At 40.9% G+C, this 14,122-nt stretch overlaps 1 protein-coding gene across 1 annotated transcript in view; it reads right to left on the reverse strand.

Annotated features, from left to right (window-relative positions):
- Positions 1-5,580: 5,580 nt before the first annotated feature.
- Positions 5,581-14,122, reverse strand: part of NTMT2 (N-terminal Xaa-Pro-Lys N-methyltransferase 2) — a 36,446-nt gene continuing 27,904 nt past the window's right edge. The window contains exons 4-5 of the mRNA XM_064147283.1: positions 10,037-10,286; positions 5,581-7,700 (exon numbers count right to left, since the gene is read on the reverse strand). Coding sequence (XP_064003353.1) covers positions 7,426-7,700; positions 10,037-10,286 — 525 coding nt within the window. The 3' untranslated portion in view covers positions 5,581-7,425. The remainder of the gene's footprint in view (positions 7,701-10,036; positions 10,287-14,122) is intronic.

Raw genomic sequence — 14,122 nt, forward strand, 5'->3', positions numbered from 1 at the left:
CATCCAAAGCTGATCCAGCAACAGTTGCCTTGGCAAATGATGTTGAACCATTTCTTTGTGTGGCTGGGGATCCAGATTACTTAACAGCCCCTGTTCCACTGCAGCAGATGCCTTGTGAAAATCTGGCAAGACACACATATTCCAAAGACCAAACAGGTCACCTTGGCCAATACAAGCTGTGTACCATACATGTGTATACATCTGTAAAACTGTTGACTCTGTCAGTACACACAGTGAAATCTTCCAAAGATTTTGAAGCAAGATCTGTGATTTTTTACTTTCTGGAGATGCTGCTGTAGTATGTTTGTTGATCTGTTGTTGGAGTGTGGGAGGATTTTCATGTCGGAAAACAGAAAATGTCACCCCAGCAGCAATGGCAGCAGGAACTGAAGCAGCTCCAGCAGTGTCAGGCTGCATGTGCACACAGAAGGCTGCACAAACAATGCTGTGCACTGCTTCAGACAGGCTCAGCAGCCCTTGTGACATGTGTGTCATTCTGGGAATCTCTGCTACAGATCTGGAAGAGACAGTCTCTGTATCAGGATTTGACATTCATAGGGCACTGTTAGAGGTTAGGAAGCAGGCAACAATCACACATAATGGACCTACAAATTAGTTCAAGCCAACTTTCAGAAGGACTTTGCTATTGCTTGAATCTTTAGTGCATTTATGAGAATGGGATGAGTGCACAGGCCTACCATGAACATCTCCTGCACTGGCAAATTTTCTCCACTGTCTGCAAAGAGAGCCTACACAATTATTTCAGATGGGATATCTCTATTTAAGTCTCTCAATTCTTGTGAGATTATTTGTACATAAGATGCCTACATTTCCCTGAGGGGTTTACAAAGACATTCTAATGCCTAACTTTGGCCAATTGCTTTAGAAATCCCTCTAGATGCCTACCTCCAGTGACAGGTTTTCAAATCTGGTCTGCTAGGTAATTTTGAAAATGTAGTCTTGTGTGAAGCTCATGTTCCTACAAGCCAAATCTTCGCAGACATCCAAAGACACCAATAGGTAACTGCTAAGCCACTCATAGGACATATGCATTTTTAAATGCCTCTAAAACCCTTAGTCTCAGGAGCCTCAAAATACACCAACAGGTTGAAATGCCTGCAAATTAAACATTTTTTGAAGTGAGATACAGGGAAGACTTTCCAACAAATTTCTGTCTTTATTTTGCTGCAGGCATACACCAGGTTTTTCTTCCAATGCTTTGGAGGGAACAGAAGCTGTTTACATTCATGAATACTATGTTCAGCCTGAGCCCTATTCTTGCAGGACATGTCAGCTTGGCCTAATAAGCAGGCTAACCACAACCATACTGTTTCAATCTGCTCCAAGTATAACCAGAGTAAGTTTATGTCTGCCTGCAAAACACTCTGCAGCTCCTGTAAGTGGCCTGATCTGTGGAGGTGTTAATCATTCACAGCTACTACTTAGGTAAAGCTGTAATGCAGCCTGGATCACTCACTGATGCCTTAGTTTCCTTATACCAAACACAATGATAAAGCATATTTCAAAGCCTAGGCAAGTATAGTACCACACAAATATTGTTGTTTATGGTGATGGTGAGAATGTGAATGTGGTTCGGTCCTGCTCTGGCAGGGGGGATTTGATTTGATGACCTCTGGAGGTCTCTTCCAACCCCTAAAATCCTGTGATAAAGGTCTGAGAGTGCCTGCTGGATGTCAGTTGAAGGAGATGTGTATTAACCTGCATGTTTAAAGCACAGCATGTTACTGCTCTCAGATAAACAGAATATCCTCCTCTTAAAACTAAAGGTAATCTCTTTCCCTCCAGTGATATGTGGTGATGACCTCAGAGAACAAACTGTATTTGGCAAGTGGAGGAGGGATTTTCTTGGCAACTGGGACAAAGCATCAAAGGAAGAGGAGAGGGATGAGATGCAACGCAAGTGGTTTTAATCACACATAACAGTGAAGTTCCTCTGGACAGGTCTACCATCTGATGCACCATTGTAAATGTTCTGGGGAGCCTAGATGAAGAGAATGGAAAAAGCAAGTGAATGGCATAAAGGTATTCAGGGAACACAGTGGCAAAGCTTTAGTCAGTTGGCACTGTGCAGTGATGTATTACTCCCATTATTGTAGTGCCCTGGTACCAGGACTCTGAGTTTTACTGGGTGGTTTGTTATCCAAATCCACACCTTTTTCTTGTTTTGACAGTCACAGCTCCTCAGATCACACTGCACTTCTGTTTGATATTAACAGTGATCACACAGTATCACCAAGGTTGGAAGAGACCTCACAGATCATCAAGTCCAACCCTTTACCACAGAGTCCAAGGCTAGACCATGGCACCAAGTGCCACGTCCAACCTTGCCTTGAACTGCCCCAGGGACGGCGACTCCACCACCTCCCTGGGAAGCCCATTCCAGTAGCCAATGACTCTCTCAGTGAAGAACTTTCTCCTCACCTCGAGCCTAAATTTCCCCTGGCGCAGCCTGAGGCTGTGTCCTCTCATTCTGTTGATGACACTGAATTCATTACTTTCACTCCCACTGTACAACTGCCAGGGAGAGGGGACACTCTTATTTCAAAACCATTCAGCTCTGAGGTGGTCTGAATTGCTCTGGAGGAGCCAGTTTCTTCTTCTTGCCAGTTACAGAGTTTAAGGTGGCTGCTCCTTAGGCCAGGCACTCTGCATAAATGGATGGGATATGCCTGAAGAAGGGATAAGTCTTGACAGGACTGTTCCTCTTGAAACAACTGCCCCTCTGGAAATTGCTGACTTGTTCCATTAAATCTGAGGTCAGGGAATGTACTGATTTCATTAGTGTATTTTACAGGAAACCAATGTTTCACTTGAGCTTATTACAATCCTATATAATGTATCATATCATCATCTCAGATAACATTTCTGTTTAGATTATACAAACAACCAAACAAGACAGTCAAACTAAACTTATGTAATATGATAACTACAGTATTTCTGAAACTCAACAATTTAGAACATCCATTCAGCAATACATTTCAAAGTCATGTCTTTCTCTTCCAATTAGGAATCAAAGGACATTTGTAATGTCTGAGTTGCCTTCAGAACATGAGCAGCTTGACCTTTGATAGATGCTGGAGCTGCACAGTTGGGATCGTCATTCAGACTGCTGCAGTAACTGCTTCCCTACATTTCGTTTGGGCTGCAGCAGCATTTGGGGGCTACTGTCAGGGCTTAAGGATTTCTATTGCAAGGAACCTCACATTCATAGAGTCAAGATAATAGTTTGCCTTCAATCACACAGAACATGATATTGGGAAACCAAGCATCACCAAGAGCTTTGGTGGTGACATAACAGAAGTGGGCTTGTCTGTGCTTTGGCTAAGGTTTGACCTTAGTTGGTAGTAGCCTGAGTGAAACATCTAATTGAAGGACTGTGTATTTCACTAATTATCTGTCAGTGATGAATGGAGGCTTAAGGTTGAAGGACCCTGAAGGTTCTGTGAACCTTGCCTCAGGCAGGGTTTTAGTCTTGGATTAAATTCTTTGGTAGTGTCAAGATCAGGAACAAGTTTTAAATAAGCACCAAACAAATGGGATTCAGACTCCTCCTGCAATCTGATGAAGCAGGACTCCTTTAAGTGCATGACTTAAATATACTTGAAAGCTGAGGCAGAGCATTGAACAGTCATTGAAGACCAAAGAACAACTGATACACAGACGATTTCGAAGTACGAATTTATGTTTGAAATTTGAGATTCATTATAGTTATTACTGTTGTTAAATACTATGCTAAAGTCCAGAGAGCCCATAAAATTTAAGCCATGAATAGCCCTTACTCAAATTCATCAAGTCTTAAGGGTGGCCTACACTGGTTGACTGAGAAATCTTGAATTAAAATATACCTTGGAAAAGGAGGAAACCAAAATATTATTCAGTCTGCAGCAACCACATACATTTAGGGCCCCATAGGGCTTGTGTTTCTTTACTCCTGAGGTTCATTATGTCACCAGAAAAGCTTTAATATTTTACTGTGGAAGCAACATAGCCATGAAACATTAATTTCCAGGAATGTGGGAAACACAAAATTCGAGTTTTTCTACAAAATTAAGATTTTACTTATCTCTGCTCTCACATAGTTAAGGTAATCAATTTTCATTACATGTTTGTGTATTCACAAACTTGGAAAGATGCACTAAAGATGGGAAGAATATTTTCACCTTGAAAAATGTATTTCACTGCTAACAATACCAGTCATTTATATTTTACCTTTCATCCTAAACCACTTCATATTCTTTATCTACCTTGGAACCACTTCTCTCAATACTGAATTGCACCCACTCTGGTGTGTAAAGTGAAGAGCTGATACATTCTGCCCTGTGAGATGTGGCAGCCATCTAGATTTGTATAGAGGTGCTGTCTGCCCTATTTCCACAGTATTTCTCACTACTGTAGTGACCAACACCATTCAGCTACGTCTGACCCAGACACAATGGCATTAGGATCTCCAGTAGTCCCTAAATATTCTGCACAATGGCAGGTGTCTCTGGCTGGTACTAAAAATGGCAAAGGACAGAATGATTTGTAATACACAAAAAGGCCTTTCCAATATTCTCTACTGTTATTGTTAACCACTGTTAGTAACTACAGGACTGATGATGCCTCTGTCCTGTAAAACAAATGAATGGGTTTCCTTCAGATACTTGCACATACTCATATGCATACAAAGACCACAGCAGCTTTTAACAGCCTCAGCAAAATGAAGCATTGTGGTGTCTTAAAGGGAATTTGAAGCACTTTGTCCTGCAGACAATTTCAGAATGCAAGTGTTCACCTAGAGATTTTAACAATGCGATATTGTAAATTTATGTCCATCGCTCATTGATCAGAATGGAAGAATTAGCCAAAACATTCCAGAAGCATCTGTGCCATGGGGACTATAGGTTCCTAGATTATATGACAACCCACAATATTCACCAAATTATCAGGGTTGTTAACATTAGTGCTACAATTAGCAATGACGCATTCAGAGAACAACTATTGGGTAAGATTTGATGGCAGGAAGCCCTCTACCATAAATTGGAAATTACAGTATCATAGAATCATGGAACAGTCCAGGCTGGAGGGACCTCCAAAGGTCATCCAGCCCAACCCTTGCCTTGCAGTCAGCAGGAACATCCTCAACTAAATCATGTTGCCCAGAGCGCTGTTGAGCCTCATCTTGAAGATCTCCAGGGATGGGGCATCAACCTCCGGTGTTCTGCCACCCTCATAGTAAAGAGCCTGTTCCTGACATCCAGTCTAAATCTGCTTTTCTCTAGTTTGAAGCCATTGCTTGTCATCCTGTCACTGCAGGCCTTTGTAAACAGTCTCTCTCCAGCTTTCCTTTAGGCCCCCTTCAGGAAGGCTGCTATTAGGTCTCCCCGGAGCCTCCTCTTCTCCAGGTTGAACAACCTCACCTCTCTCATCCTGTCCTTGTGTCAGAGGTGCTCCAGTCCCCTGATAATTTTCAGGCCCTTCTCTGGACCCACTTGATCAGGTCTATGTCCTTCCTATATTGAGGGATCCACAGGTGGATTCAATAAGCCAGGTGCAGCCTCACCAAAGCAAAGTGGCTGAATCACCTCTTTGGATCTGCTGGCAATGCAGCTTTTGATGAAGCCCAGGATGCGATTCCCAACGTATGCAAGCATACTGCTGGGGAGAAGACAAGTTATGCAAGTAAAACCAAAACTGGAGATTTGTCATCAAAGGATAGCAAAGTGTGCTAAAATCCAGCTGAGAGGTGTCCCTATCTCGTTATTTTCGATGTCAGTTAATCTAACACAGATGTCAGTATCTGACACAGATAACTGTGCCTACAGTCACATGGAGGATATTTTATAGAGCACATCTCTATCAGAATGTAGAGTTTTGTCATAATGCAACTCTGTAAAGTCAGATAAATTTTGCCAGAACTGCATTTCAGGGGAATGAAACACAATAAAGACTCTGATGGAGCCAGGAGTGCCCATTCTAATGTTACAATTGATTTGTAGTATTCCAAACAAGCCAACTTTAATTTGCTCTCTACTGCATCTCGTAACATTTTTAGCACAAATTATTTTAGATGTCCAACTCAAGAGTTGCATTCAATTTTGATGGATTGAAAAATTTTAATCAACTTGCAAAATCTGTGGTTGTGTGGTTTTCCTCTAAAGAATTTCAAAATTCTCCCTTCTCATCCTCATGCAGAATGAAACAAAACTTCAAAGTCTGCCTTTTTATTTGGTTGGTTGGTTGGTTCTTGCAAAACAAACTCCTGCCTTCCTGCACCACTATCTGTGCCTCTATGAAGGGGATAAGAAGCTTAATGTGTAGTTTCTATGAGCCTTAAGAAGATGACATGAGTGTTATTTTTGAATCCAGGATTATCCAAGTGCTGTTGGAATATAAATCATGGATGCTTTTGGGTTACACTAATACCCTTTGCAGTTCAGCACAGTTGTTAATACAATACTGTATTAGTTCTTCTTAGGTCTTACTATTAACACCTCATGAAATCCCATCAGCTCTGCATCTGGAGCCACACTTGTTCTGAATATGGGAAAGAAAAAAATTTACAGTGATATGAATAATAAAGAGAAGCTTTCAAGTGGTTTCCATTGTGAACATTTTGAAAAATATTTTCCAGAGTGTAATTTGTGGGGGCAAGCTTTTGCCCAAAATTTCAGTGCAAACATGCATGTATTTGTCAGTTAAGTTTTCCCCTGGAGTCCAAAATCCCTTATGCACCACTACTGTTCTACAGTGGAAACATCAGGAAGATAAAGTAGTTCCTAGAAGTGCAAAATGGACCAGGTTGTCTTACTGTCTAAACTGACAGAAATGGAAAAAAAACCCAAACCAAAAAACACTCAAAACCCCCAAAACTGAATAGCTGACGGCAACAGTGGTTAAAACTTCCCTTAACACTTTTGGCTGAAATATTCTGAAGTACAGATAGTCACGGCAGTAAAATTTGGGTTAGGTGTTCCAGAAGTTATCTGAATTTCCTGCTTCAGTCATCTGAGAGATCCTTCTTAAAGTCCAAAGACATTTAAGTGCCATAGTGAAAAGCAGGCTTACTTGTTAACATCTCATACAGAACACTCCAAAATGTATTAGCCACTACAGAAATGTCAGATCTAAATATATTCTATGATTTGATTTTATCCAGTATTGACTTCTTAATGAAAGAGAGATCTGGCTAGGCTAGGAGCTGTTAGAAATGCTTTTAAAGATGGAGAGAATGATGAAGCAGGTAGGATTAAGAAAAAGACTTTTCCCTGAAGAAGCTCCATTGTGATTCTCTCCTGATCTTTCAGCAGTTGCTGCCCTAGAGCTGCAGTCGTAGCAGTGAATGGTTAGGAGGACTCAGCTGCTTTTCTCTTTCCCAGTCCTGGGCTTCATCCATAGTCCAGTCTCTGCAGCCTCAGTACACAATCAGGAATGTCCAGGGTCTTTCTGCATGGCCAGCATCCATACTGGGACACACTGCTCAGGGAATCCCTCCTGCCTCTCCTCTCGTAGGATAGTGAGTCCACTCATTTCAATGAGGCTGTGGATGATATTCAGGTCTCTGATCACACTGCTATCCAGACAATCCAGGACACAGCCCTCCCTGGCTACATTGTCCTTGAGAATGATGACACCATTATCCTTCAAGCCATTCTGGCACCGGATTAGAAAGTGCAGGAGATCTTTATCTGTCAGATATCCTACAGGTAAAAAGATGGAAATAGATCACTATTAAGCATTCAAACAGACTCCTCCTGTACACATCCGAATGGTGCCTTGATCCAAGTCTCTATACCCCGTTTATTGCAGGAGGAGATCAAGTCCTGACAGACTTAATTATGAAATCTTGAGTAAATCAACAAGACCAACAGTTACAAATGCAAATCAGCATTCAGCCTCCATATTAGTTGTAGAAACAGATGAGGATAGAAGTCAATGGGAACAGTGGAGAAAATACTGCATGATGAAGGATTCTTTAATCTGGTAGTTAAAAGTCATAATAAGAATCAGTGGTAGGAAGCTGGAGCCAAACAAATTCATACCGGAAATAAGTGACAACAATTTCACAGTGTAATGACCCATTGGGAACTACCAGCAGAAAAGTGCTGTTTACCACCTCTTGAAGTTCTCAAATCCAGCATGGTTGAATTTCTCAATATATGTTTTAATTGAACATCAACTGCTGCCTCAGCACAATATGTTACTGAGATTTTGAGTTTTATCCTTCCTTCTCAATGATCAGTACTTCTGAACCACTGAGATCACTAGTGCAGGACACAGAGAAAAGCAAAATGAAAGCTCTCATATGTCAGACATCTCAAATGAATTAGCATGGACAGGTGGTCAGAAACTGAATGAAAACTTGAAAAAATTTGTTTGTATTTTCTAGTCAAAATATTTAGTTTTCCTGATGGAAGATTTAAACTTTGATTAATGGAAGCTGTCATTTCAAAACCACATTTTGATATAGCATGCCAGGTTTCTTTAACCAACCTCCCCTCCCCTCCCAAAAAAAAAACCACACAAGAAAAAAGCTCCAAAGCCTACATTTGAATACCTTTCAAGTTGAAGGAAAACAGAAAATTCTGTAAGAAATGTAAACTATTATTTTTTCATAAAATAACAACCTGGGCTCAGAGACTTATACTTACAAATCAAGATTGCATTAACAAGATGCATTAGAGCTTTTGAACGCTTAATTTGGAAACTAATGTGCTCCTAACACTCAGCTTTTAGGCTAGCTTCTTAAGAAGATGAGCTCTTAATGGTGTTACTCTCTACCACACAGTCCTGCCCTCACTCCCCCAAAAAGCACTGAGTTTGTTGGCATGATTCAGCCAAAAGAAGGGTAAATGTTTGTTTAATGCCTAAGATCACTACGTATTTCATTGAAATTGATGGAGGAAGGAGATTCAGATCTGTGTCTATGCTAAGGAAAAGGCACACGTTCTCTTTGTTCAGCCACATAGCTGATCAGCACAGCCCCTGACCAGTCTCACATTGAGTTGGATTTGCTCTCAAGATGTGGTAGGAGCTACCTTTACTGCAGTGACTGGTAATTCAAGAAAAGCAAAATTTCAAAAGCAAGCAATACCATTCTGAAGCAATATGCCGGCACAGCTGCAAAGATGTGTTCTAAGAAGCTTGGTTTTATCACTTTTTTATGACTGTGTAGAGGACAAATAAGTGTTTCTGAAGAAAACCACCTCCTGTGCTAGTACCTCTGCCTCCATCTTGGTAAGAAAGTCTCCAGGGTTTTGGAGAGAAGTTATTTCTTTGGGCCTTCTCATTTGCTTTTGAGCAACAACTTCTGCACCATGGACACTTGGGTTCAGAGATTAGGAAAAAACTTTATTTTGCTGGATGTTAGGCAGTTAGGTACCACGGTAGGTTTTCTAGAAAAAAAAAAAAATAACTCTTTTTTGTTAGGTTTGGGGAGTTTTGGTGAAGAACATAGCCCACATTATCTGATTGTCAGTCTGCTGCTCTTAATGCTGCAGGGCATTCACTGTGGAGGCTGCAAATGAAGCAGATATTTCTTATATGAAGGGGGTACTGTGGGACATAGTTAAGTCAACCTGTTTGATAAGCATCAGTGTAAGTCTAAGACATGATTTGGTTTATAGGTAGTGGTGATTTCACTATGGCTTTTTTTCAGATTGTTTCCTGAAATCCCTGCTCACAGATGAGGCTGACCCTGTGTATCTGGCCACAGCACTGGCAACTAAGAAGGAGAACTGCTGCTCAAAAAAACCTATATATAAGGGCTACTTCTTAGCTGCACCTTAGTACACAGGCTGCTTTTAAAGAACATGAAACTTCTTCTAGTACATGACCTGAAAACAAACAACTTGATTTGTACCCACTGTGGGTGTGGCTAAGGAGAACTCTCAGAAGCCCTTTGTGACATTTTAGGAAGCAGTCCAAAACACCTGAGAACCCTCTTTTACAGCTGCATCATTCTTCTAACATAAATTTTAGCACAGGCTGTATAACTCTCTGAGATGTTTGGATGGATGAATCACGCTGAACTAACCTGAAACCCACTGAATCCAGATGACATCATATCTTTGTGGGGCTGGAGTGAATTCCTGGAGGCTTTTACAATAATACATCTCTACTCTGTCCTCCTTGCCCTGTAGGTAGTTTGGGACCTCAGCCAGGAAATTCTCCATCATATCCACCAGTTCCACGCTCTTGAAAACTGGTAACAGGACATGCTTGCTGATACGACCTATCCCAGAGCCGCAGTCCAGGGCACGGTTGGTACCAGCTTTCCCCACTCCCTGTGGGACACAAGAAAATCATTTGAAAGCTGAACAATACCATCTGAGAGATCATAGCAATTGTTACCTCTACAGCCTTCATTCCATCAAGCCTAGTGTCTTGTCTCCTTATTTGTGCAGGGCAGGTGATTCTACCAATTTACTTCACTCTGATGAGACCTCACCTGGAGTACTATGTCCAGGTCTGGAGTCCTCAACACAGGAAGGACACGGACCTGATCAAGAGGGTCCAGAGGAGGGCCACAAAAATGATCAAGGGGTTGGAGCACCTCTGTTACAACAACAGGCTGAGGGAGCTGGAGTTGCTCAGCCTGAAAAACAGGAGGGTCCAAGGAGACCTAATAGCAGCCTACCAGTAACTGAAAGGGGTCTACAAGAAGGATGGAGAGAGACTGTCCACAAAGGTCTGTGGTGACAGGACAAGGGGCAATGGCTTCAAACTACAGAAGAGCAGATTAAGATTGGATGTTAGGAACAAGTTCTTTACCATGAGGGTAGTGAACACTGGAACACGTTGCAAAGGAAGGTAGTTGAGGCCCCATCCCTGGAGATATTCAGGGTGAGGTTCAGCAAGGCTCAGGACAGATACACAACATCCTGTGTTTGGAGAAGATCTTGGAGTTGTAGCTAACTTACAACAACTGCAGAAGTTTGGAATGGAGCATATACAGAATTTTAGTTTTAGGTACAGAGACAGGAAAGATGGTTGAGTAGATTTTGCTTAACTGTTCCATTTCTCTTCATAAATATCATCTCTGGACAGAGACCAGTCATGAACAAATGTGGTACAAAGGCTATGTCTATGAGAAATAATGAGTCACTGTAAAACGAGCTTTATAATGAAGGCTGTTTTTCACCTCTGAAGCTTCCATACTGGCTATAAAAAGGCTCTTAAGAGCCTTCTGCTGTTTTGTAAAACAGAAATTTTAAGTCTGTACTTGCAATGACTGTGGGATTGGAGCTCCTGTGGCCAAAGTTATCTGTTAAATAAATATATTAAAAGTACATGTAAACACCTTTACCCTGTCCCCTGAAACTGAGTAGTGAAGTGGATGCTATGGGCCAAAGTTGCTGCTGCAGCTTTGCCGCTCTTAAAGGAAGTAAACCCTGGAAGATCCCTGCTCTTCCTGCATATTGAGAGACTCTGTCTGTCATGGTCAAATATAAATCACGAAACTCACCACTCTTTTGGCCCTGCTTCAGTGAGTAATTCAGTAGATTATTAAGGTCAAAGGACAGCACCACCAATGACATGACTATGAATAGCCCAGCGGAGCATCTGGTTACATGGAGTAACTATAGAAAGAGCACAAGGGCCTCAAAGGCTCTCACCAATCTCCAAGGCTGCTGGTCCCAATTTGTATACCTAGGAAGATTAATTTCCTGATGTATGCAAGAGTCCACAAGCCTTCAACCCTACAGGACTCTGGAGACTACCTGCTTGTAGTTAGCCAGAAAATGTGAGCCATTCTTCATTCACAGGCTGCACTTAGGAGCATGTGGCTTTTACTGAGGACCAGACTAAGTTGTAACAAGGAGTTTGTGAAATAAGGAACTGCATCTCGAACCTTTTCAAGGTGGATTTCCATACTGTTTGCTGGCAGATACACAGAAGTGTACACCAATGTGATTAAGCAAAAATATTTGAGGGAGCTGGTGAGCAAACCAGGATGATTCACCAAAACAACTAACAGAATTCAACAAAAAGTTGTAGAACTTCTTTGATATTTTTGTTTCAGAGAACCAATAGTCACAGTACCTCACTCTAAACAGAGAATTAATCTCCCATGTTGTGCCATGGTAAGGACCTCCAATCTCCATTTGCCATCAAAAAGAAGGAAAGGAAACAATCATGGGAGATGAGGCTTGATCCCACACTTCACTGAAAGGGAGCAAGAGCATTGCACAGTCAGTTGAGAAGCCCTGTGAAGCACCACAGCTCCATTTGTAGTGAAAATGTTGACATAATTCCATGTTCAGCTAATATATTTTCAGTTTGGAAGTGCTCAGAGCTTTGACAGAGTATTAACATTTTCTTTGGAAGGCAATCATTTTCCCAAAAGCCTAACTGAGTTGAAAAGCAGGTTCCTTATTTAAAAAAATAGTATAAGTGAAAATTTTAAGCCAGAACAGGCTTTGAATTTTAAGGTTGACTGCTCCTCTGATTACCTGCTTCCCATTTCTCAGAATCACTCTCTTTTAGGACATATACACACCCAAAAATTCCTTAGAGCTAAAGAGGGCACTACCAAATTTCCTTACAGATAAAAAAGCTGTGGAATATGTTCGTGATGCTACTTTGGGTCTTGCAAGGGCAAGAAGGTAGTGTAGATATGTAGGATAAGAGAAATCAGAGTTCAAAAAACATATACAAATCACAGTGATTTCCTTCCCAAATTTAAAAAAGAAAATAAGGAAGTTTTCAACAACATCTCTTCCACCCCTCTGATCAAGCAGGAGAAAAATCCCTTTAAAGAAGCTTTTCATTCAGTAAGTAACCAGTCAGGCAGGTGAAGCAAGGGCAAGAAAGGGAGAAAGCATTTAGGGTAAATTTGGAACTACAAAGTTAATATAGTCTCTGTCTGTATTATTTCATACACCTATATCTCAGAACTCTCCTGAATTAATAGTTTCTTTGTTCCATTTATTCTTCTTTTACATATTACCTCCGGATTAGGCACTTGAAAACACAGTGTCTGTGGACATAAAGTCTTTAATTGGCATTAACACATTGACATAAATATGCAGTGGTACAGCTCTGCTGATAACCCTTCAAATACGACTGTACCTAAAACAGCCTCTAGCTTGTCTGTACAGTTCTGCTGGCTCAGGTAATGTTGCTCTTGGTTAGAGTTCTGCCCACACACACATAAAACCTCTTAACTTGAGCACAGTGGCACTTTTAACTCAGTTTGACTAGCCTGGGCAGGAGACAGGCTAAAATATAAGTGAAGTCCTTAGTCCATTCTCTAATTTCTTCCATGTGCCCAGGCAAGATAAATTCTCTAACAGTAAAGAAATCTGTAGCTCAGTTTACAGTGGTGCTAAGAATCATGCTAAGAAATGCCATACATGAAGGTATGCAACATCAGTCATGTAAGGAAAATGTCACTGTGTGGCATTTCCACATCAGCCAAACTAACTCCAGAGGGGTAATTTGAGTGGAACTGGGCACCTGGTTTTTAAGGAGCTTTAGTTTTGCCAGAAAATAAAGTTTTGGAAGAACTCTCTAAGAAATGGGTATTTGAAATCTAGAAAGCAGTTATACCCAAAAAACATGTGAAAGAATGTTGAAAATGTCAAGATATTCCTTTTCTACAGCTTTCAAGGAAAAAAACCCAAACTTGTCCATTTCTCATTTCTAAACAGCATTTTTCATTTTGGAACTGACTTGAACACTTGAAAACAAAGGGAAAAATTTTGAAGAGGGCAAAACAATTAAAGAAAAAGTGAAATATATTCAGCTGATCTGAAACTACTTGTAGAGCCATAAATGGGGAAGATGTAACTCAAATTAGCTGCACAATAAAGTCACTACTATAAGAAAGTCAGTAAATATCTGTATCTGGTTCAGTAGGATGCAAAGTGTAGTAGGAAGAAAGGAAAATAAACCACAGTATAACAAATTGACTGTATCTCAACAGAGACAAGCCACAGCAAACTCAGAATTGGCAAAACATGCAGATTCATTTCTGAGCTTTTTTGTTTCCCCTTGTTTGATCTTGGCCATTCAGAGTATCTTTTCTATTCCCAGTTATTAATAGGAGCAGGAACTCTGCTCTGGAGTATTTTGTATCTGTCATCACACCTGATGCACTGGGTATGATTTCTCTTTG

Source organism: Pogoniulus pusillus, chromosome 8 (genome assembly GCF_015220805.1).
Source record: "Pogoniulus pusillus isolate bPogPus1 chromosome 8, bPogPus1.pri, whole genome shotgun sequence".
Lineage (NCBI taxonomy): Eukaryota > Metazoa > Chordata > Aves > Piciformes > Lybiidae > Pogoniulus > Pogoniulus pusillus.